General features: G+C 44.9%; 1 protein-coding gene across 1 annotated transcript in view; it reads right to left on the bottom strand.

Moving 5' to 3' along the window:
- Nucleotides 1–15640: 15640 nt before the first annotated feature.
- frem1b (Fras1 related extracellular matrix 1b) overlaps nucleotides 15641–24442 on the bottom strand; it is a gene marked incomplete at both ends in the record, with an annotated part of 41939 nt that continues 33137 nt past the window's right edge. The window contains 13 exons of the mRNA XM_080529421.1: nucleotides 15641–15852; nucleotides 15964–16049; nucleotides 16827–16945; nucleotides 17275–17484; nucleotides 18095–18142; nucleotides 18312–18353; nucleotides 18852–19156; nucleotides 19603–19752; nucleotides 19983–20055; nucleotides 20180–20309; nucleotides 20756–20900; nucleotides 21419–21620; nucleotides 23484–23901. Of these exons, the coding sequence (XP_080385547.1) occupies nucleotides 15641–15852; nucleotides 15964–16049; nucleotides 16827–16945; nucleotides 17275–17484; nucleotides 18095–18142; nucleotides 18312–18353; nucleotides 18852–19156; nucleotides 19603–19752; nucleotides 19983–20055; nucleotides 20180–20309; nucleotides 20756–20900; nucleotides 21419–21620; nucleotides 23484–23901 (2140 nt within the window). The remainder of the gene's footprint in view (nucleotides 15853–15963; nucleotides 16050–16826; nucleotides 16946–17274; nucleotides 17485–18094; nucleotides 18143–18311; nucleotides 18354–18851; nucleotides 19157–19602; nucleotides 19753–19982; nucleotides 20056–20179; nucleotides 20310–20755; nucleotides 20901–21418; nucleotides 21621–23483; nucleotides 23902–24442) is intronic.

The following is a 24442-nucleotide window of genomic DNA, read 5'->3' as shown; positions in this document are numbered from 1 at the left end:
AGACTGCCTATCCAGTCATGTCAAAGTCAAATACACAGGGGGCCAAAATAAAAAAAATGGTACAAGTGGAGGGCTTTTAAATGTTGTGGATGTTTATTAAAAGTCGCAATTATTGCACATATTGAACCAATACCAATAACACAGCCTATATTGCACTTAACATTAATCATTACATTAAATTAAGTAAAACGTAAATAAAATCAGTTGCAATATTTTCTCAAGGCTCTTTCAGTAATAAATTGAAAACGTTTTTTTTTTAACAGGTAAACAGCTAAATGTAATTTTCATTCAAAGCTCAATGGCAAGATAAATGCAAAAATGAAACAGCATGCATTAAAAACAAATCAGTGTGCTGCTCCGATCCTCACCAATGACTGTCTTCTATAATACAATTAGAAAAGTTAGTGCAAACTTGCAAAAGTGCAAAACAGTTGCATTAATTTCTTAGGCAACATGTCCCTGGGTCCATTCAACTGGAGAAAAAATAAATAATTCCCTTCAAAGAAATATCAAGTCCAAGTCCTTTCTGCTCACTTGTCTGAGGCTGAGCCCGATACTTGGTGTCTCATCTTGAGTACAAGTTCATTAATGTTTGGGGTCAGGCTCTGAGCTGAGGAAATCCTCAGGATTGAGTTCAGATGTTCATCACTAAGACGACTCCTATGTGATGTTTTGTTTAGTTTCATCAACGAAAACAGTTGTTCACACACGTATGTGCTGCTGCCAAACATAGACGGCGTGCGAGCAACTTGGGTGCGCAGCTCAGGCATTGTGTCGGGGATGAAACGAGCAAACTCAGCAGCGCCACGGACTCATTATTTTGCCTTCAATGTGTCATTACACTGGAGCTCAATCAGCTCCATTTGGAGATTTGCTGGTGCACTTTCCACGTCAACTGCAAATGGATTGCTGAGCAGTTGAAGCCTGCTTTTTTGGGCTTCAAAGTCGGAAAATCTCCGCCTGAATTCGGCAGCAAGTATGCCGAGTTTGTCAGAAAACTGTGTACTCGGGAACACTCGGGAATTGACGGCGATGTTTCGGCCTCCACTGTCACTGTGCTGCTGCTGCTCATGACTAGTACTGAAGTGAAGAGAAGACGCGGGGTCGCGCTCGCTCGCGGGCACTCGGTACGCGCCAATGCATCTTGGGACTTGTAGTATTATGGTGCTGCGGGCACATAATACTGCGGGCCGGTTTTAATAGTAATTAAATATCATCCCGCGGGCAAGAGAGAACTCATTCACGGACCTGATCCTACTTGGTCCCATTGTGACATTGAACCCAGTGTGCGCGAATTTACGAACGCGGCCAACATAAAAAAATAAAAAAACATTCTCCCATTCTCGCACTTATTGATTAGCTGCCGCGTGCCACTGTTTAAGCTGTCGCGTGCCACTGCTGGCACGCGTGCCATAGGTTGCCGACCCCTGGCCTAGAGTAAAACAGTCATTAATCGGGGGAAGAAGGATATGATGAGGATTTTGAGCTACTGTTATACCCAGTGATATATATATATATATATATATATATATATATATATATATATATATACAGTGTGTACACACACATATTACATTTTGATCCCTAATATTGTATAACTGTTTGTATACAAAGCTTTATTTGAAACCAAACAAGATACCAAACAAGATATGGGCTAGGCTACTCGAAGAAGCATAGATCTTTTCCAAATTACGTTTGTACTTACTCTGAGCTTGGGTCTCCACGTTTTTTAAAGTTTTAAATTGTCATCCATTCTTATTTCAGGCGTCCAAGAGCGGTGAGAACATTTAAAATCAATAAACACATTTAGCAAATTCAAACATATTGGGCCGGTTTCACAGACAAGGCTTAAGCCTAGTCCTGGACTAAATCACACTTTCAATGTAAAATCTCCATTGAAGATGCTTTTTAGTCCAGGATTAGGCTTAAGCCTTGTCTGTGAAACTGGCCCATAGTTTTTTTTACAACCCAAAGAGGAGTAGCTGATTACTCAATGTTGCATCCTTGATCCGCACAAGATAATGTGCAAGGATTATCCTTGCAAATCACCAACTGATCTCCTTGTAGTGCGTTTGTTGCCTGTAGTGCATATCACATCACACTCATTGTTGGCCCACCTTGACCACTCCTTACAACAGTGGTTCCCAACCGGGGGTACGCGGACCCCTAGGGGTACGTGAGGGGATTGCAGGGGGTACGTGGAAAGATTTGGAATTATAATTTATTTCCCTTTCCAAAAAAATAATTAAATATAGTCGTTTCATAAAGCTGTTGTTAAAATGGTACGATGCAACTTAAGTTCCTCCCCGACAGGTGATGACTGTAACACAAGTGGTAGTCACGTCACATTTAAATCACGTTCACGATAATTTTCGCGCGATAGTCAGCTAGGCCTGTCAGTATACCGCAAAGATGGACAGATGGTTAAAACGACCAGCTACAGTAACGGTCAGATCAGAGGCAGATCAGACGGTTAGATCAGAGGCAGATCAGACGGTTGGATCAGAAAAAAGAAGAAAAAAAAAGGACCCCGCTATTATTTGGAAACATGTTTTGTGGGGATTTACACAGGGTTCGAGTTATGTGGGAGCCAATGGGAGCTGAGCTCCCATAGAGATGGTCTGAGGCTCTCTGAGCTCCCATGAAGGCAGTAAAATCAAAAATCTGTGGGGGTCGCTAATAATACATTACCACAACTATTATTTGATCAAAATGTCAATGTAATGAATATTATTTAATTTATATTATAAATATTGTAAAATAAACACGTTTTTCAAAAGACCACCATTAATCTCCTGTGAATGACAGTATGCCTTTGACTGCCTGCACTTCACCACCAAGACACCATGGGGCGCAGTAGAATATTGTGCAACAGCAAAAGGTTGATTAATCAGCTGTGCGGTAAACCGTTGGAACACACAGTGCACAGCTGATTAATCAATTAAACCAATAGAGTGAGACACCAGTTGCCTTTCAGGAAGTAGTGAGATCGTGCACCTAGCCTATTATTGAGAAGCAAACATTCATTCATTAGCTATACAGGAGTATATACATACAGTAGCTACCATGCCGCCCAAAAAAAGGCCACTGCTGCCGACCGGGTCATCAAGCCTAGAAAATGTCGGGTTTTTATCAAAGAAACCTGCTATGAAACCTAATGTTAGCCCTGCTGCTACTACTGTTACTACTACTGCTGCTACTACTGAGGACTCTGCTACCTACTGAAAACAGACCACTCAGCCTACTGAAAACAGACCACTCAGCCTACTGAAAACAGACCACTCAGCCTACTGAAAACAGACCACTCAGCCTACTGAAAACAGACCACTCAGCCTACTGAAAACAGACCACTCAGCCTACTGAAAACAGACCACTCAGCCTACTGAAAACAGACCACTTTGGTCTATCTTGTCTCCGTAAAGGTAAGGTGGCTTTTACTTTTTACTAACCTAGTGTACTAACCTAATGTATTTTTCGCTCCTTCTGTATAGCAAAAATAACAAAATTATTGGCCGAGATACATGTGTGACTATCGCTTTTATAGCTGTTGTTTCATGTGGGGCTGTTGATGTGGTGAAATGAGTAGCCCGCAGCTGTAGCGTCAGGATATGTTGGGATTTGAGGATGAGGATGATGTTTCTGTACCGGTACCGTTTTTAAAGTATCGATTTGTCACCGGTATCGAATAAAACCCAAACTGTACCCAACCCTAACTATATGTTTACATGCCAACTAATTAGCTAATTCATTTATTTCATTTAGAGCTGAGGGGAGCAACAGAGAGACGGACAACAGGACAGCAACAGAGAGAGAGACAACAGGACAGCAACAGAGAGACAGACAACAGGACAGTAACAGAGAGACAACGGGAGAGGAGAGCAATAGAGACAGAACTGAATGCACTGAACCTTTTTTTTATTCTTTGCATTATTAACACTGTTGTGTTATTGTGTTATTAAAGTGTTTAAGTGTTTTATGGTAAAGCATTATGAGTGGTGTGTGTGTGCAGGGTGCTCATGAGTTGTATATTTTGGGGAGGGGGGAGGCTTGTGTATGGGGGCGGGGGGTCCTCACACAAAGGAGTAGCCTAGGGCCACTGACCACCTTAATCCGCTACTGCCTATAGCTAATTAAAACTTGTAAGTCCCATCGCTGTGTGGGCATGATTCGCGCGTGCATGAGAACATTTCGCACTGTTATTTTGGAGACCCCCACAGAGTTCAGCTTATAACTCGAACCCTGGATTTACATGTACATCGGTTGATCCACCACAGCCACAGTGCTTTTTCTGCGGCGAAGTCCTGGCTAATAATTCAATGAAGCCATTGTCGTGTATTCTTATTGATTATGAATCAAAGAACAGTTAGTTTAAGACACTTTAATTAGTTACAGGCAGATTCATACATTACATGCGTTCTCCATGGACATCAGGGTGGGAAGAGGGCTCTCTGTGTCCCTCTCTCCCCTTTCCCCTCCAGAGGGGAGGGGCCAGCGTGCATGTGTGTCCCTGCTCAACCCCCAAAGGTCCCTGCTGGTCATCTGTGTCCCTGCATGCCCTGGCATGTGTGTGTGTCTAAAACATACCACATATTCATACATAGATCATACATACTACAGAAATATACTACACATCCCCCCTCGGACCACCCAGAGGGTGTTCCGAAACTAAACCACCATAAAACAAAAACAAAAACACAAAACCCCACAAAACATCCCAAAAAAAAAAAAAAAAATTTTTTTTTTTTTTTTTAAAATAAAATTAAAAATTAAAAAATAAACAACAACAGACAGAAAAACTACACCAACACACAACACAAGAAGCACAATAACACAGACCAACCCAGGACCAGTATTAGGAACCAAAGATATCATAAACAAAAAATAGAAAACAACCAATAATAAAAAGAACTTTGAAAATAACAATCACAATTAAACTAAACACAGTTTATCATGCACAAATCAATACAGAAACTTCCAACGACCGATGTTTTCTTTGTCCTTGAAGCGTCGGGGTCAGAGGTTACTAGCACTTGTACCCAGTTGGAGAACAGCCTTTACCGCTGTCTCAGATTGATAACACTTCCATAGTCAGGAGCTTTCCATTTTCGTTGCGCTAGGAACAGAACCTCTCTCCTAGCTTTGTATAACCACCACATCACTTCTCAACTGACCTCAATCACACGATATAGAAACAAACAAACAATACACAAATAATGACATTCAGTTATCATAACACATAATTCTCCAACAGTAAGCATAGGACAAAGGGAATGCATTAATGCATAGATCTTCACCTCAGGTGAGGACTAGTCTTCTGAAAAGTTCATTAACGTGGACTGAGTGACTGATTTTCCAAAAACAGTCAATGAGGCCCTGCCTTCTAAGAAAGTCAAAAATCATGTCTGCTATAATAGGTGCTCCTATCTTGGCAAAATAAGTTTCCCATGCCCCTAAGACCGTTTCCAGCCATGCTATCATCTGCTGTCCATTCCCGTCGTTCCCTTTGATCTGCTGCTTCACTACCCTATTCATAGTCTTTAATCTTTTCCTAACTGGTCGTCGTCCGTCAGTGTCATTAAGGTTAAGGCAGCCGCCTGGTCCCCTCCCACGCTGATCAAGGTCTGGGGAGTCGCCCTCAGCATCATCTGAAGCATGGTGCAGGCACTCGCCAGCATCCCCAGTAGCACAGGTGTCCAGGCTTTGGACACCCCCAGGCTGGACCTCCAGACTGTCAACACTCTCTGCTTCGTTGGTTTCTGGTTCATTGGCATCTGGACAGCTTTCCGCTGTCCCCTCGGTTTCAGGCACTGCCGGTAATGTCACTGGCTGTAACACTGGCATTGCCACTGGCTCTGGCAACACCACAGCATCTCCTCGTAGCTCCTCCTTCTCAGGTTCTCTGGGGACCTCGGCACCTGTTGGCACAACATCCTGCCTACTCTGTACATCCACCCCCCTGTCCACCACCCGTGGCCCTATTGGGGTAGGGATATGCCCAGACACCACTGGTGTACCCACTCTGATGTTGTTTCTCCAACAGACCCCACATTGACCTAAAGCATGGTCAATCTGTTCCATCAAATATGGACTCCAAAACCCATATTTCTTGGTAATCTTGCGTCTTACCTCCCCCCTAGCCACATGTGCTAATCCATGAGCTTCCTGTATTAACATGCCTAATAAATCTGAGGGTGCTACAACCAACCCCTCATGATTCCTCCATAGACCTGTGTCATCCTGACTTGCCCCCCTTGCTAGCCAAACGCTCTTGTCTAACGTAGTTACTCTACTCTGTAACATCAATAAATCCTCAAGTGTGACCATGCCCTGTAATTGCTTTTCATGTGTGACCAGAAGACCTTTACCTGCCTTGTCTGCTCCTGTAATGGCTTTGGCTGCATCCTCTGCAGCCCTGTTACCTTGTGTGACATGTGATGAGTCAGACCTGTGTGTGGCACACTTCACTATAGCTAATTCCTTTGGCTTCATCATGGCTTGTAACAGCTTCATGATCTGTGTGTGATGCTGTATAGGCGTACCATCAGTTCTCTTAAAACCCCGCCCCCTCCATACAGCTCCATTAAAATGACAAACATTATGTGCATAGGCAGAGTCGGTGTACACTGTCACTCTCCGTCCGGTTCCCAAGTTGCATGCTTCTGTGAGGGCAATCAATTCAGCCAACTGGGCTGAGCAAGGCTGAGGAACTGCCTCAGCCTGTTCTACAATAAACTTTGAATTCTGTGCTTTAACTAAGGAATACCCAGCGCACAACGTTTCTCCTACCCCGTAACAAGACCCATCAACCCAATATTCTATATCAGCTCCCTTTAAAGGCAAAGCTTGTAGGTCTGTTCTATGCTTAATCACTCTGGCTGTCGATGGAATCTGAACACCGGATGGCATCGTCACCTGACAGTCGTCAGGTGTGCATTTTACTGTACAGTTCAATTGGCATAGAGCATCTCTCCCTAGCAGCCCTGTTGGCGTGTGTTCTGACACAAGTGTTGACAGAATTGCTCTCTGTCCCTTGTACTCTAAGTCTACAAGCTCAGTTGTAGGAATCAGCTGTTTAATTCCCTCAAATCCGATTGTCTTCACATATTCTCTAGACATAGGGAGGTGCGTGGCGCCTTCAGGCTTCTGTGTCACCACCAGCTGGCACCTCCCACTCGGATCTTCCGGGCACCCCTATAGGCCAGCTGCTGGGCCTCCGTAAGGGTTCATCACTCCTGGAGCAGGTGTAGTAGGGGGCCAATATCCTCCTCCTTGGCTCCCCCCTGCGCCCCCCTGGGGCCTGTTGCAGCAGGCACAGGCTAGATGTCCATTCTGGTCACATTGGCATGGTTCTAGCATCTCCTTCCCTGCTGCTGTCCATCCCCCTGGTGGTGGTCCTTGGCCAGGCTGTGTGTACCTCTGGTATGGAACCGCTTGCACCCCTGGTGGCCCTTGTGGGTATGGATACCCCCCTTGTGGCCCCTGTGGGTAGGACTGGTAAGTAGCAGGATACCCCCCTTGTGGCCCCTGTGAGTAGGACTGGTAAGTAGCAGTCTGCACTCCAGGTGGCTGTTGCTGTGGGGCTAAAGCCTGCACTCCCTCTATGTTCCTCTCGCTTTCAGTCAATTGCAAATGAGTCAATATTCTGAGGGATTCTTCGTCTCGTGCCTTCTGTATCTGAATGTTCTTTCGATATAACTCCACGTGATGAGCTACGTGGTCTATATAAACAGCTTTGTTCATGTGTCGTAGCCCCACCACTTCTGCTAGCTTATCCTTAACTGGGGTAGGAAGCCCTTCTTGTATTTTTTCCCTGATTATGGATTTTTCTAAGGGGTTATCTTCAGCGTCTTTCCCTGTCACACTTCTCCATTGAGAGTGCATACGGGCAATATAACCCCTGGGATTCTCATCCCCCCCCAGTGGCTTCACAATGATATTGTCTGGGTGAATGTGAGTAGGGTAGGTCTCTCTGATTGCTTTCCACAGCCTGCCTCTGTTTGCTGCGAAGAGCTCTGGATCATAAACTGATGTATTGATATATCTATGAAGTCCTGCCTTCATCAATATTTCCTGCATTGTATCCAATCCTGCAATAAAAGCTAAGAGTCTTTTCAGGTCTCCCATCGCGACCTGCGTTCCTGTCAGTATCACGTCGACCCCTCGCGTCCACGAATGTCCTCCCTCTTGAAGAACTGGGAGTTTCTCGATCACTTCAGACAAATCTGTATGATGCCACGGATGATATTCCATCTTGTTACCCCGAATCAGCACTGGACAGTTCTTTAATGTATTTGATGACATTCGGTGACAATCTCCCTCTTTCTCCGGGCGTCTTCTCCCACCTTTCCTTTCGGCTGTGGCTATCATCTTCCTGCCCTGCGCGTTGTAGCCTCCATCTGCATTGTCGTCATCACTTGAGTCTGCACTGCCATCTTCGCTGTCATCTTCCTCGTCACTCCTGTCGTCCCCTTTTCCCCTTGGCTCCTTCTTCTTCTTCTGGGAATGATCCTCCAGTGCCTTAGCATAGGGAGGGGGACTGGGGGCAGGACACTGAGCTATTTTCTGTCCCTCTACCTTAAATAGATCTAAAATAGCTAACTCTAACTTGCGTTTCTCTGATCTAATCTTTCCTCTTTGATGTGCTTTGTGCCCATTGATAAGTATTTCCAATGTTGCAATTAATTGTAAATTAATGCTGCCCTCTTTCGGCCACGGCTGTTCAATGTATGCCCAACGGCTATTCCATTTCGTTGACATTTTGCTAATTTCCCTAACAAGAGGATTCATTCTTTCCACTATAGCCATAGGGGATAACGTAGCCAACATTCCACGATGTTCACTAATATCTTTTAACAGCTTCGTGGAGTTCGACCCCATTCTACTTGTTCAATATGCTGACAATATTCTATATTAGATAAGGTGTACGCTTCTTACAACCCACCTTATTTTGTCTTGTTTGCTAAACAAATGCTAGTCCAATATAACTGTATTAACCATCCCCACAAAAACCCTGCAACTCCAGAATAACAGACTTGCCTCTTGTGTATGTCAGTGCAGTATTAACTTAAATCTAATCTCTGTGTAAGTACTTTATACTTAAATGTGTTTCCTAATTGTTTATGAATGTGTCACTTAATTACTCATTCAATACTAATTACAGTTCTGGTCAACACAATTATTAAATCACAAAGGCTGATCAACACCTAAGTATTCACCGATCCACAAAAACCCTTTTACTGCTCAACTATCAAATATGTACTATTCTGCTATTCCTTAATCAAACACTGTGGAAATGACCTAACTAAAATAAAAGATGTAAATTACAAATATTAATCACAACCTGTAAAGAAATCGACTTGTCATTGGGAAGGAATAAAATGATTAATTATTCATTACAATCTGTAAGGAAATCGACTTGTTATTTGAAAGGAATAAAATGATTAATTATTCATTACAATCTGTAAGGAAATCGACTTGTTATTTGAAAGGAATAAATGATTAGTTAGAATTATTCACTATATCATCATATACATTGATTTAAAACTTATGGAATCAATCAATTGTTTTGGGAAACAGAAAATGAATGATCTGAATAATTAATTCAACTGATAAGTAATTAATTAAATTAATTAAAGTAATTTAATATAGAACAATCATTTAACCATCTATTTATTAATGTATCGGACTGTTTCATCGACCTCAGCTGTATCTCCCTGAGGATTTAGTGTTTTAAAATGTATTGTCGTATTTCGACCAGCAGATGGAGCTGTGCTCCGGCTAACGCGCATCGATTGCGCATGCGCCAACTCTTAGCCAAGGCTATGAATGTTTTAACCGTAACTCTAAACTATTTAAAATACCCCGAGATCAATTCACCATATCTCTATCTTTTCTCTATCAATACTAGTCTATGTGTATGGTTTTATCGTTATCTTTAAGAGATGAGTACCGAGATCTATCAAACTCAGGTTCCCTTCTAAAGGAATGTTCCACTGTGTGTCTGCGCTTTTTGCAAAGCAGAAAGAGGGAAGGGCTTTATTGTTCTTGAAAGCCCACGGCCGTATTGGGGCCTGCTTAAAACAATCTCTTTAACACAACTACTTTTCACGACACAGCAATATCTTTCAATCCAGTTAAACCACTATTTATCTCATTCAAATATTCTACGTTCACGCTTCCCTCACAAAGATGGCCTCTGTGCGTGTCCTTCCCCAAGGACAAAGAAAAATGGCGTCTAAGAATGGACTCTCTGACACACTGCAAATGGCGTCTAAGAATGGACTCTCTGACACACTGCAAATGGCGTCTAAGAATGGACTCTCTGACACACTGCAAATGGCGTCTAAATGCAAATGGCGTCTAAACTCCGCCGACAGTACACTGCAACACAATGGCGTCCTTCCAAACAGACAAAAGAGCCCCACATGTTCTCCACTGCTACAATATAAAACAGACTACCGAGTCCACCCACACTCCAACACATAAACACAACCTCACCGAATTTTACACAAACACACACACGATATTCCAATACCGTACAAACAAATCACATACCATCAAACACTATTTTTTACAAAAAAAACGGGCTTCCAAGTCCGGCTCTCACCACCCACCCATCAAAGATTTATGAAAAGTTTGCTTCTATTCCAACAAGATTACCGTTACACAGATTCTTTTGACTATAACTTATCTGAGATTTACAGCCTATTTTAAACACACCAATCGACTAGAGAGAGATTTCTGCAGAAAATCTACCTTTTTCGTCGAATTGAAGAGTCCGCACAATACTGTAAATTAAGTTATATTAAACTCCGTCGCTTGCTCGCCATTTACTGTCGTGTATTCTTATTGATTATGAATCAAAGAACAGTTAGTTTAAGACACTTTAATTAGTTACAGGCAGATTCATACATTACATGCGTTCTCCATGGACATCAGGGTGGGAAGAGGGCTCTCTGTGTCCCTCTCTCCCCTTTCCCCTCCAGAGGGGAGGGGCCAGCGTGCATGTGTGTCCCTGCTCAACCCCCAAAGGTCCCTGCTGGTCATCTGTGTCCCTGCATGCCCTGGCATGTGTGTGTGTCTAAAACATACCACATATTCATACATAGATCATACATACTACAGAAATATACTACACCATCCCATTTACAGCGGCACCAAACACCTAGCAACTGTTGGTAAAACTGACGACTTTTTCAAGCGAAAACTGTCAGAGTTCAAGTCAAGTCAGGCTACACTGAAGGAAGCGGCAAGTGTGTCAAGCAAAGCACTGGAGGCGTCCTATGCTGTTTCATTACTAGTGGCTAAGTAAAAAAAAAAAACATTCAATCGCCGAAGATCTGATTTTGCCTGCCGCTATGATTTTGGCTAAAACTATGCTGGACAACAAAGCAGCTGACGCGCTCAAGTTGGTACCGTCCGTCTCCCGTCGGATTGATGATATGTCCATAAATATTGTCGGACAAGTGGTGGATAAAATGAAGCAAGCAGGTCAGTTCGCTTTGCAATTAGATGAAATGACCGACGTTAGTGGGGAGGCTCAGCTGCTGGCTGTTGTGCGTTATAAAGAAGAGTCGGACATAAATTAGCATATCTTGTTTTGCAAGACGCTGCCAGGAAAGACAACTGGCGAGGGAATATTTCTGATTATTGACAGCTTCTTCAAAGACAACGATCTGGAGTGGAAATGCTGCAGTCACATCTGTATCGATGGAGCGGCAGCAATGACGGGTAAGGTGCGTGGGCTGCTTGGGCGTGTGATGAAGGTGAACCCCCAAATTAAGTGGATATACTGTATTATTCACCGGGAGGCACTCGCCAGCAAAAAGATGAGCCCCGAGTTAAGTGCAGTTATGGACGACGCAGTTAAGGTGATTAACTTCATTCAGTCCCGGCCAATGAACCACAGACTGTTTCAAACTCTTTGTCATGGCAGCGGGTCAGAGCATGAGCAGCTACTGCTTCACACAGACGTTCGCTGGCTGTCTCGTGGCAAAACGCGGCTGCGGCTCTATGAATTGCGCAACGAGGTGTTTGCTTTCCTGACAGAAAACGACCACCCTCTTGCAGCCCTGTTTGAGGATGCAGTGTGGGTTGCGCAGCTGGCATATCTTGCTGATGTCTTCACTAAGCTGAATGAGCTCAACCTTTCACTTCAGGGTAAGTACTCACACATCCTTAACATGTATGACAAAGTGAATGGATTTATAAAGAAGGTTAAATTATGGGAGAGGAAATGTAAGGATGGAGATGTGAGCTGTTTCCCACTGCTTGATGGCCATCTCGCCACCACTGATGCTGACAGAGGTCCTGTGGTGAAAATAGTTAAAGCACATCTGTCCAAACTTGACACTGACTTCAACCAGTACTTTCATGACATTGAAACAAAGTCAGAAAAACTGGACTGGGCGATGAACCCATTCAGAGTGAATGACAGGAGCAGCAGCAGCCTTCCTGCAAGCCTGCAGGAAAATCTGATGGACATGTCCTCTGATCGTGGGTTGAAGATGGCACATGCTATTAAGTTATTGACAGAGTTTTGGTGTGATGTTGAAAAGGAATATCCAGTGCTGGGAAAGTGTGCATTGAATGAACTTTTGCCTTTTGGATCTACATATATGTGTGAAGTGACCTTCTCAGCTTTGACCCACATCAAAACCAAGCCAAGGAACAGACTGAGTGTGGAGAGCAGCCTGGTGACTGCTGTTGCCACACTGCCTCCAGAACTGTCAAAGCTTATGAAAGAGAAGCAACCTCAAGTGTCTCATTAAAGCTCAACTGATGAAAAAAAGAATTGCAACTGCTACTGGGTGAGTCAGAATATTTTTCACAATGGTGTAAATATCTATGTATTAAAGGGGAGTGGTTCAAATGATTTTCATTAATAATCAGTAGAGTTAGATAAGAAGTTTAAGTGTGTGTGTGTGTGTGTGTGTGTGTGTGTGTGTGTGTGTGTGTGTGTGTGTGTGTGTGTGTGTGTGTGTGGATGGTTGGGGGTGTGGGTGGCTGTATTGCAAGTGCAACTGACACTTGTGATGATATTCTGGTTCAATTAGCTCTCGTCCCTGAGAGGGAATTTGTGATAATCATAATGTCTTGAATGTGTTCTCTCTCTCTATGTGTGTGTGTGTGTGTGTGTGTGTGTGTGTGTGTGTGTGTGTGTGTGTGTGTGATAAGTTTTATCCTGTCTCATCTTGTCTGTTTCCTCTCCCCATCAGTCAATACTCTGGGATGAGAAAAGGATGACATGACTGCACCTCAGACAGAAGCCAAAGAGGAGCAGGAGAAAGGGAAAAGAAACAGATATCAAATCAAATTCATTATTATTTATTATCTATTTTCAGTGAGTGTGTGGGCATGTAGGTGTACACTGTTTTTTTTCCTGATTGAAGTGGTAACAATTAACCATTGAGGTGGCCAGGTGGCACATGTATTGGCCAATTAGCTCATGTAGTCTAATTTTGAATGACAATGTTTTGAAATGGCAAACATGTGACTTTATGTCAGATTGTTGTGTGCAGAAAACCGTGTTCAGTGCATTTAAAAAGTGCCATTTTGAATAGCAAAATGTGTGTAAAGCAGAAAATGTGTTTAGAGTTTTGGAGACATGAGAAGAGGTTTTGCTCTCTGTGTGTCAGTAATAAATGTTATATTTGCAAGTTAGAGTTTAATTGAAATTTTTGGGAAATAATCAACACGCATGAGTGAGGGGGTACTTCTGGCATGGCAAAACAGCTCAAGGGGTACACAAGACAAAAAAGGTTGGGAACCACTGCCTTACAACACTGACAAAATTAAGCTGGACCTGAACAAAGGCACGCATTGATTGCTGTATCATTGCAGATTTATGAAAATGACCGTGTGATGTTATTAAACCGTTAAGAGCGTTAAGAGACATCTTTATTGCCTGGCCTACCCTTCGAATACCATATATATATCGTAGCGAACAGGACTGGGAGTTCGGGACTGGGTCTCGAACCACGATCTCCCGCATACCAAACGGCTGCGCTAACCACAACTCCAAGAGAGTTAACTCGCTGCTAACGGGCCTCATACAGGTTTGTTACACGATCCCCACCGTTCGGGAGAGCGTGCCCTCACGGTTCACTATGACAAGTCCCTCACGTGGACACGGCTCTCCGATGGCCTTGTCCCATCCCACTGCTGACACCAATGTAGCGAACAGGACTGGGAGAGTAAGTCGCCCCATGCGGGTCTCGAATCCCGATCTCCCGTATCCCAAACGGCCGTACTAACCACAACCCCAAGAGAGTTAACTCCCTTTGGTGATATATACGCTCAGAGCACCAGAGCACACCCGGGGTGCTCTCTGACCGTTCGGAAATTAACTGATTTCAGTTGAAACCAGAGTGCTCTGAGCACTCAGAACAGATTTCCAGAGCGTATTTACGAACAGACCCAGAGAGAGAGAAAGAGGCTCTGATGTCAGATAAGGTATGTTTCATTTTCCCTGAAGAGAAATGTTTATGGGAGGGGTAGGGGGACTTTGTGGGTCTCTCTTCAACCAAAAAAAGAGGAGGGGGGGCGTTGAAAGTGGAAGGGTAATGCTGTATTTTACAGTTTTTATTTAGTATTTCCTAAAGAAATTACTTGGTAACAATTGAAACTTTCTGGAACACTTGAAATGACTTGGTAACAACGCAGTGGAGGTTGTCGGTGGTGAGTTCAAAGCTACAGGTTAATCTTACTGTCTATTGCAAAGAAGTAACCTACTTATTCAATGTCGCCTTTTGATACTAAGGGAGACATTGGACATTATAGAACTAGGATCACTAGGCCATTACACCATACTCGTGTTTTGAGATTTGTGTTGACAGGAAAATGGACCCGGGTGCTGATGAGGCACTGTCAGCTCCAAATAGCACCTAGAGCAGTACTGGAACCGGTACAAGGGTGTACCAGGACCACCATCAGGTTGTATTGCTGTCATCTTTATTGTCTTTATTGTGTTGTTGCATCATAACTGTGCTTAAGATTCTCTTTTGGCAGGACCTGTGACCATGCTGGATGCAGAACGATGCAAATATAACACTAAATTTATGGACAGTGTGTACGCCGATAATATGCAAGGAATTTTTCCTGGATACATGGTGTACAGGTTTTTGCCCTTGCTTGCTTGCTTTGTGCCGGTGGTCCTTGGCCTCCCCTTGGGGACCGCTGGGTACTGGTAGGCAAACTGGCTAGTAGTCGCTCTATTGGTAGAGGGCTGCAAGGGAATTTTTCCTGGCTACATAGTATACAGGTTTTTACTTTTGCTGATCAATCAATTGATTGATTGATTGATTGACTGATTGACTGAACATTTTCATTGTGTGAAGCGCATTGAGTTGCATCTTGTAAGAAATGCGCTATACAAATAAAATTTGATTTGATTTGATTTGAATGGTGGACACACATTTGAGGTGATTCATTTTTATTATGAAAAATTATACAGAGCAGCTTCAAGACAATAACTGTAAGAAGAATAACAACAACCAAGCCCAAATGGTTCATGCACCGAAACCTTTTGAGGTTTGTGTAGAAAACGGCAACTTAACATCCAGCATCCATAAAATAAGTTCATTAGGGTATTTTTGCGATAGTATTGTGACCTTCCAGGGCATCCACCAGATTCTCCTCCTCAGTGAGTCTGTGCCGGCGCTGTACAGATGTATCTGTGTTCCGGTTCTGTCGTACAGTTCATGGGTGTCCATGTTTTGGGGTTCTGGGCTAACACACAGGCCGACGTAACACTATCAGGCTGGCGTTCTTTGGTTCTGTTCTTCTTAAGTCTGGTGAACGAGAACGATCGACCGTCTGTCCATGTCCAATGTCCCTGGCTTCCAGACAGCCCTTTGAACACACACACACAAGAACCAAACCACAATAAAATATATTGTATTGCACACTGTATTATTGACTCATGGAAAATGTGTGGAAAAAGACTAATAATAAATCCCATACCAATCCAAAATGGCTTCTTCCCAGCAAATTTCCATAACCACGTCATGTCTTTTTTGGAGTGGACGCTTGTTAGGTGAGAATCAACCCTGACAAAAAGATCATTTGAAAACCAAGCGTTAGTTCAGTTTAAGGCTAGTTGGAACATGTTCTAGCTGGGTAGAACTAGCTGGATCGCACGACAGATCACGTTATTTTTCCACTTCACTTATCCGTCAAATAAACACGGCCTTGGAAAACCTAAATTACAACCGGACCAATCAGTGTCCTCAAACAACTATGGGGGCAGTTTGGTGGTTCAATTTGGGCTTTTTAATAGTTTGATGGTTGATCCAATTGCTACAAATTAGTTATGCGCCATGACCCGAGAATAAATGGTTTCAAGAGGAGGAAGGTCAGGCTGATCTGTGAAGTGAAAGAGTGAACATCGCGATCAGGCAGATTCCATTCAGCTAGATGTATTCAGCGCAGATAATGTAACCGACAAATGTGACAGGGTCTGGTGAAAAAGTCCTCAAGTAGGGCAAGGTTGTTTTTCAGTTTCTTCCAGATTATGAAAGTGCAGATTGTAAGCTTTCAAATGACGTGTCATACATTGAAATCTGACCTCTCCGACAACTCAAACCAAATACCGGAGAAACTCTGGTAAACTCTTTGGAGTGTGTACATTTACATTTACATTTCAGTCATTTAGCAGACGGTCTTTTCCAGAGCAACTTACAATAAGTACATTTGTCTAAAATACGTGAAATAACTAATACATCACAGTCAACACATTTCAGACCGAGAATAAGTGCCACAAGCAGTCACAGTGTTAAATAAAGGGAAGAAAACAGTTTGTTAGTGTTGTGCGTGTCTCTCCTCACAGTCGCGTGCATGCCCGCTCAGCACTGCTCCAGCTGGCAACGCCGGCGCTCAGGAAGTAGCACTGCCTCCTGTAGTGGCCCCAACCGGCGGGGCAGGAACTGCTAACTGACTTCCCAGCCTGAAACAGGGATGAAGGGAGAGAGAGAGTATGAGTGGAAACAAAGGTGAATGTGAAAAAGGGAGAGAGGGAGAGAGAGGGAGAGAGAGAATACATTTGACAGTATGTGGCAAACATGATATTGTCACTTCCGTTACTATAACTCTTGACTTCACTCGGGGAAGGCAAAGTTCTCATAGTTGAATTGTGTTTATCCCGTAAAACTACACTTCCTTGTGCTAATCTACATCCCAATATTCTGAATTAGGTCCAAATATCAAAAAGATGTCCGAAATGATCCGCAAGCTGCTGCTCATGTCAGTGCTGTGTGGGGACATCTGAGTTCTTACCTTGCGCTGTCGTCCAGCTCGATGGGACTTGGGTGAAGGAGAGTCCCTCTGTGGGGCATCCCCTACCCTGACCTCGTGGAGAACCTGCCCCTGCCCCTGGCCAGACCAGCTCCAGATAGGGGTCATCTGGAGGTCAGGGTGCACCCGGGGCACCGGCTCAGGGCTCACAGACTTCCTCTCCTCCAGCCTCAGCGAGGTCAGTCCATGGAACTACAGTGTCAAGGTCAAGTCATCTTTATTTATAAAGCACATTTAAAACAACTTGCACTGACCAAAGTGCTGTACATGGATTAAAATCACAATAAAGGCAATAGAATCACAATATATACAATCACAATAACATAAGCATAAAGATACACATAGAAAATACATAAGGAACAACAACAGGCACAAATCAAAACCACATTTGGGACATTTTTAAGACTACAAGTGTGTTTTAAGCCTGGATTTAAAGGAATCGATGGAGGAGATCAGATCTGATTGAGATCTGATCGAGAGGGGGATGCTATTTCACAGGCTAGGTGCTGCGACAGAAAAGGCGCGGTCACCCCTGAGTGTGTAAAAGAAGATGTGTATCACACTGTCATAAACTCAACAGTCTTTGAAATACTTTGAAATATTTCAGGTGCAATTTATTCAAGTTGCTTAGCGCACAGGTCGGGTAATGCTTTGCATTTTGAGATGATTCCATTGGTTCCATTGCACCGGGAAACCTCAAGAAAAGTATTTTATTTAAGTACTATTTCGACCCAGGTCTTGTTTTTAATGAATGTCTCTCTCCTTTCGAAAGAATTATGAGGTTTCTATAGAAAATGCTTACTGTAAAGACTTTCTCTTCACTCTTCCTCTGGACCCCTGATTGAAGAACCTAAGATGGAGAGAAATTGAGTGATCTAGAGTGATCTCTTTAATCAAGTTCTCAAAATGATGGTGTGACTCACACTTCACATGTTGATCATACCACCCGTTCTCTCCAAAAGACAGGAAAGAGGTGAAAGGTACTTCATAGTAATTACATTCATGACAATAACCCATACCAACAAGTCCTTCTCTTTAAAAGGCTTGTTCAGACCAAAGATCTGTGACGAGACGAGACCGTTTTAGAACGTTGCAGAGAAAAACCCGGCAACCACTTGCAACCGACGTTCTAAAACTGGGCGGCTCAGACCGGACCGGCCTGCGACGGAGTCATTCAGACCGCTGAAACTAGAAGCTGGACGTCCTAAAACTGAGCAGTTCAGACCAAAGATTTAAAAAGATTCAAGATAATTCAGACCGCTGCAAACTAGAAGCTGGACGTTCTAAAAACGGTCTCGTCTCGTCGCGGATCTTTGCTCTGAACTGGTCTGATGGGGCTCACCCCATGTTTAGTGTAAGCAAAGATGTAACCCCTCCCTCCCCTCCCCTACTGTTGTCTCGTGTCCCCTCCCTCCCATCTCTGTAATCTTGTTTTCAATCGTTGTTCTATTCTGTAATCTTGTCTTCAATCATTGTTTCTATTGTAAAGTGCTTTGAGTTGCATTCGTGTGCGAAAGGCGCTATATAAATAAAGTTTCACTTCACTTCACTTCACTCACCCGATGGCCATTGCTCCTGCCGCTGCTCAGGACTTGGAGCAGCCTGGTGGTCTGGTGGCTGTGTGCCGCCTGGTCCTGGGGCTCGCCCTCGCCCAAGTCCAGGTAGGCCCTCCGGTAGGGCACGTCCCCCCGGGGCGGATGAGGCTGGCTCTCCCACAGCAGGTCTGTCTGGATGTCAGTGATGTCGTGATCCTCTTCAGGGGGCTGGGGGGAGTGGGGTGAGATGGGGACACGGGGAGGAGGAGGTGGGGGGATGGCTAGCCTCTCGTCCTCCTCCACCACGAGGTCATCGGGGTCACATCTCCCTAGAGAGAAGACGAGAGAAGGAGGATGTCGGTTGAGGAAGTTGGAAGAGTGTTTCACAAATGGTGGTGATGCATAACATGTTGTTGGACCCATCCCAGTCTTAACACTGCGACCCAGTAGATCTCCACCAACAATTGGGTTACAGGCAGACACATTTCTTAGTTTTTTAGGGTACCGTTTAAAAGCTTTTGCTGGGTCATGTCACAAAAACTGTTGACAAAATTGTTAACATATTATGCATGGAATCCAAATGTTTTCCTTCGCCTACAGGGTATTGACTGTGTCTTTCTTAGGCGGTGTTCGTAAATTCGCTCTGGAATCCGATCAGCACTCATGGAATGCCTGTTGTCCAATCAAATTACTTTTACGTCCCTTTATGACGTTGAACCCAGTGTGCGCTCCGGCGCTCTGAGAGCGAATTTTTATGAACGCAGCCTTAATTTACCTCCTCTGGGATCCACAATCTCCACGCTGGCAGAGTTCCTCTGGCCCAGGACAGTGTTCTTGGGTTCTTTCAGAACCACAGTGAACGTCTCATGGTTCTCCTCCAGTCCATCGTCGCTGAGGTAGATGTTCCATGTCTTCACGTTGACCCCTGAATCACACACACACACATACACACACACGCACACACACACACACACACATGCACACACACACACACGCACATTCAGAAGATATGTAGTTATGTGTAGTTTGTTTAGGAAAAATGGGAATATATATGGGAAAAAGACAGGTTAGGTGATACAGTGGTGCATGTCCGTGTGTGAGGTTTTTTGTTCATTCTGGAAAGGAAATAAAAAGTGACAGTTGGCAATCTCAGACCTGGGTCGAACTGGATCAGGCTAGCAGTGCTGTGAGTGAAATCTCTCCTGACTTTGGCCGTGCCCTCTATGACCTGAAACAGAGAGTAGGGGTTTGAGAATCTTTGACTTTGATTCAAAAGTGGCTGAGAGCAAAGCTTGGCTTTTTTCTTGTTGATTGTTGAGGTCGGTACAACTGTTCAGAACACTGTACAGTACCTGGATAGCTACGTAGGCGGGGTCGATGCTTTTCCCGCTGCGCTGGAGCTGCACCTGCAGTGTCCCTGCGTTCTCACACACCCGGTAACACGTAGCGGACAGCTCCACACGAGACCACGCCAGCTCCAGTCTGCAAAAAACAGGTGAGTTGAGAGAACAGGTGAGTTGAGAGAACAGGTGAGTTGAGAGTGAGAGTGGTTAAGACCTCTGTCATTATTCATTGGGAGGAAGGAGTCACCGTTAAATGGACTGACTTATATAGCGCCTTATTCCAAAGTGCTTTACAATGGCCTCTCATTCACCCATTCACACACCAATGGCGGCAAGCTACCATGCAAGGCGCCGGCGCGCTCATTGGGAGCAATTTGGGGTTCAGTGTCTTGCCTAAGGACACCTTGACATGGCCAGCCAGGGATCGAACCGCCGATCTGCTGACCTTGCGATCATTAGACTCCGGCTCTACCCCCAGCACCACAGCCGCCCCGCCACCGTTAATATACCAGCCAGGTATGCTTCCCTTACAGACAGCGTATGCACAGGCAGCTTATTTCCTGAACAGTCGTGGCGTAAACGTACGTTTCAGGCAGCATGGTGTTTCCAGCAGGGTCAGTGACCCGGAACTCCAGGCTGTCCCCTGTCACCTCCATGTCTGTGGGGATGACATAGAGCAGCGCACGCTGGTCCAGATCCCTCTGGGTGAAACGTCCTTTGATGTACGCTCCTAGGACAACAACACACACAGATACTTCAACAACCCCCACTGACCCCCCTTTTACAATCACTCTGGTGTACAAATGAGATTAGATTAGATCAGATTAGATTCAACTTCATTGTCATTGCAGAGTACAAGTACCAGACAATGAAATGTAATTTAGCATCTAACCAAAAGTGCAAATAGCGATATAAAAACATGACAATGATAGTGATAGGTACAGTATGGCAAGTACGGTATTTTAGAGGTACAGTTATGAGCTATGTACAGTTAAGGTAGCGTATGTATGTGCCCTCCATGTTTATTTTGTTTGTTTATTTTGTTGTGCTTACCCTATTCCATCATGTTTTCTCTTTGTTTTAGAGTCCGCGCCCAGGGCGCCCTAAACCAGTGTAGTTTGGTGCGTGTTTAAATAAATTGACTATGACTATGACGACATATGTATAAAAGAGGCAGTATCAAAGAAGTATGTGTCCAATGTTAAAACATGATGTGAGCCAGCTTGCTTTAGCCAGGTGTGGGTGTACCTGTGAGGGCGTTCTCCAGGTAGCCGAAGTGCGGAGGCCGTGTGATGATGAACTCCAGCTCCTGGGCCGGGCTGTCAGGGTCAGAGGCCTGGAGGTGACGGGAGGTGATGTAGATGCCTTGCTTGGCCCCCTGGAGGTTCGTCACGGTACTGGGGGTCAGCTTGGTTACCAGGGTGGGGGGGTTCTTGTCAAGCTGCTCCACCTAGGGGTAAACGGTTTGTTTGTTTGTTTGTTTGTTTTTTCATTGGTTAATTTGCATAAATGCATGTGTTAGTACTGGGCAGGAACTGACGTTTGCACTCCTGTAGCTCTCCAAGACGAGGGCATGGTCACTGACAGTAGTGTAATTACACAATATCGCCAATAGATGGAGCTATCATTATGTGTCATGACGACTACGAGAGAATGGTTTGTGTTACTGGCAACTAAGAGAGAACATGCCAATGAATTCCGAAAAAAATCTATGCATATTTCAGAGAAATATGATTGAAGAATAGATAGTAAACCTCTTAAGGCCGCGTCTCTCCTTAGTAAAACTACACATCCCTTCTTGTTCTAGGGTCCACACCACCCCAGTCCATCGCCACTCCGTTTTTGAACTATAACTGCTTTTTGTCATACGCTAACTGCCCCTGAACCGCACTCCCCAAAGCCCCCCCCTTGTGAGCTCTGTTTTAGATATTATTTATGATGCTTATGAAAGCACGGTGCAGTCAGGTGGGGGGGGGGGGGGGGGCAGAGTTTAAGAGTTGAGAGGAGCAAGGCCCTGTTATTTGGCGCATAGCGACACGTCACGACTCAAGCTAAACGATAGAGAGAGAGAGGAGTCCCGCGGGGCTCGCTGGCTGAGAGAACACGTCCTGGCCGCACTGCCTCACCTGCCCCTACCCAGTACACACACACACACACACACACACGCACACACGCACACACACACACACACAGACACACAGACACACACACACACAAACTCAAATAAAACATACCCCACAAATGCACACACACACACACACACACACACACACAGACAGACACACACACACACACACACACACACACACGCACACACACACACACACACACACACACACACACACAGACACACACACACACACACACACACACACACACGGACACACATACACACACAAACTCAAATAAAACATACCCCCTGTCCTCCACAAATGCACACTCACACACACACACACACACACACACACACACGCACACATACTCTCTTGGAGGCTATGCCGGCCAACACGTTAGCCGCCTGGCTGACTGCTCCAGCTCTTGAATATTGGAGTGCTCGCTGGGCTACGGGAGAGGGGCGGCACGAGCCTGTCCACCTGGCCCAGCGGCCCACCAGCCTAGCAGGTTAGCATGCAATACAGCAGGGAGATGAGGTGGGTTAACACTCTCCTCTTTCTCCTCTTTATCATGAGGACATGTCATTATCATGTATAATACAGTAAGTGAAATGTACAGTAAGTCGGAATCCCAGTAGTAGCCTGAGCACTTGAGAATAAAGTTCCCTTTTCAAAGTTAGGGTTATAGTCTGTCTACAGGGCACCGTGTCTGACTTTTTAAGTGCATGGTCTCACTTTTAGTGCGTGTAAGGATGTGAGCATTTGATAGGAGCAATGACATGAATTTGATTGTTCGTGATTCTGTACGGACTTAGAAACTCTAGAAGTTTTTTGATGGACAGCGTTTGAGCCGCTTAATCTCAGAGGGCACTAAAGACACTGAACCCCAAATTGCTCCCAGTGAGCGGGCCGGCGCCTTGCATGGTAGCTTGCCGCCATTGGTGTGTGAATGTGTGTGTGAATGGGTGAACGAGAGGCCGCTGTAAAGCGCTTTGGATAAAGGCGCTATATAAATGCAGTCCATTTACGGCAATAAAAACACACTATTTCCACCTATCTTTGGTAACTATCCTGTTCCCTAACTTTAACCTTTAACCTTTTCTTCTTCTTCGTTTTATCTTTCATTTCCCATTGAACTTACAAGTAATGTATCCTATATCAAGGCAGTATTTTAGAAGGTACAGTCTAGTGTGACCCACCTGTATGGTGAAGACCACAGGCTCCTCCTTGAGCTGCCCGTACTCCAGGTAACCCTCGTTGGTGCCGTCCGAGGGCAGGAAGCAGAACCTGTCGATCTCGGCGGGGCTGCCCGGGTGATGCTGGTAAGCCAGGTCCAGGTCGTTGACGTCGGTCTGGGTGAATAGCGGAGGCGATAGCGGGTATCCCCGCAGGAGCAGCTTGCCGTGCTGGGGGAGCTGCGTGACGGTGTAGGTCAGGTTCCCTACATCAGTGTCAGGGTCGGTGAGCTCCAGGTGCTCCGGTGTGATGGTCCGCACAGCGCCCTCTGTTAGTTGGAAGTCGGTATTGCGGTTGAGGGAAGGCGGGATTCGATCTCTGTGTTCTATGGTGAAGTGCAGGGAGCCACTTCGGGAGGTGTCTCCGTTGGTGACGACAAAGCTGTGGAGAAAACGTGAGCAGTATGACATTTGTGTAAAAAAAGCACATTATTTGTGTAAGTACGCTAGTATTTTTCCTGACCAAGTGACCCTGGTAGGAGTAACAGAGTTGTACTTGAAAATTGAAATCAATTGGAAATCACTCTTAAGGGCCTCTTCCCTGTTAGCAGGCCTGGTGAGTCTTAGTGTGTGTTCACTGGCCTGTCCACGGACCATTGTTATTGCACCATGTGGCCTGACCACATGCTACGGTGACAATGCACTGGACCTGAAAAGAGGGGATGAAGGGGAGTGTGTGTGTGTGTATGTGTGTGTGTGCACGTGTGTGTGTGTGTGTGTGTGTGTGTGTGCATGCATGCGCATGTGTGTGTGTGCACATGTGCGTGTGTGCGTGTGTGTGTGCATATGTGCATATGTGCGTGTGTGTGTGCGCGCATGTGTGTGTGTGTGTGCGTGCACAGATTTGAGCCCTTGTTCATCCTGCTGCCAAGTCAATCTGCCTCTAACACACACACACACACACACACACACACACACACAGC

This window comes from Nansenia antarctica (assembly GCF_963989245.1).
Source record: "Nansenia antarctica genome assembly, chromosome: 1".
In the NCBI taxonomy this organism is placed as follows: Eukaryota; Metazoa; Chordata; class Actinopteri; order Argentiniformes; family Microstomatidae; genus Nansenia; species Nansenia antarctica.
This window is presented reverse-complemented; position numbering and strand designations above follow the sequence as displayed.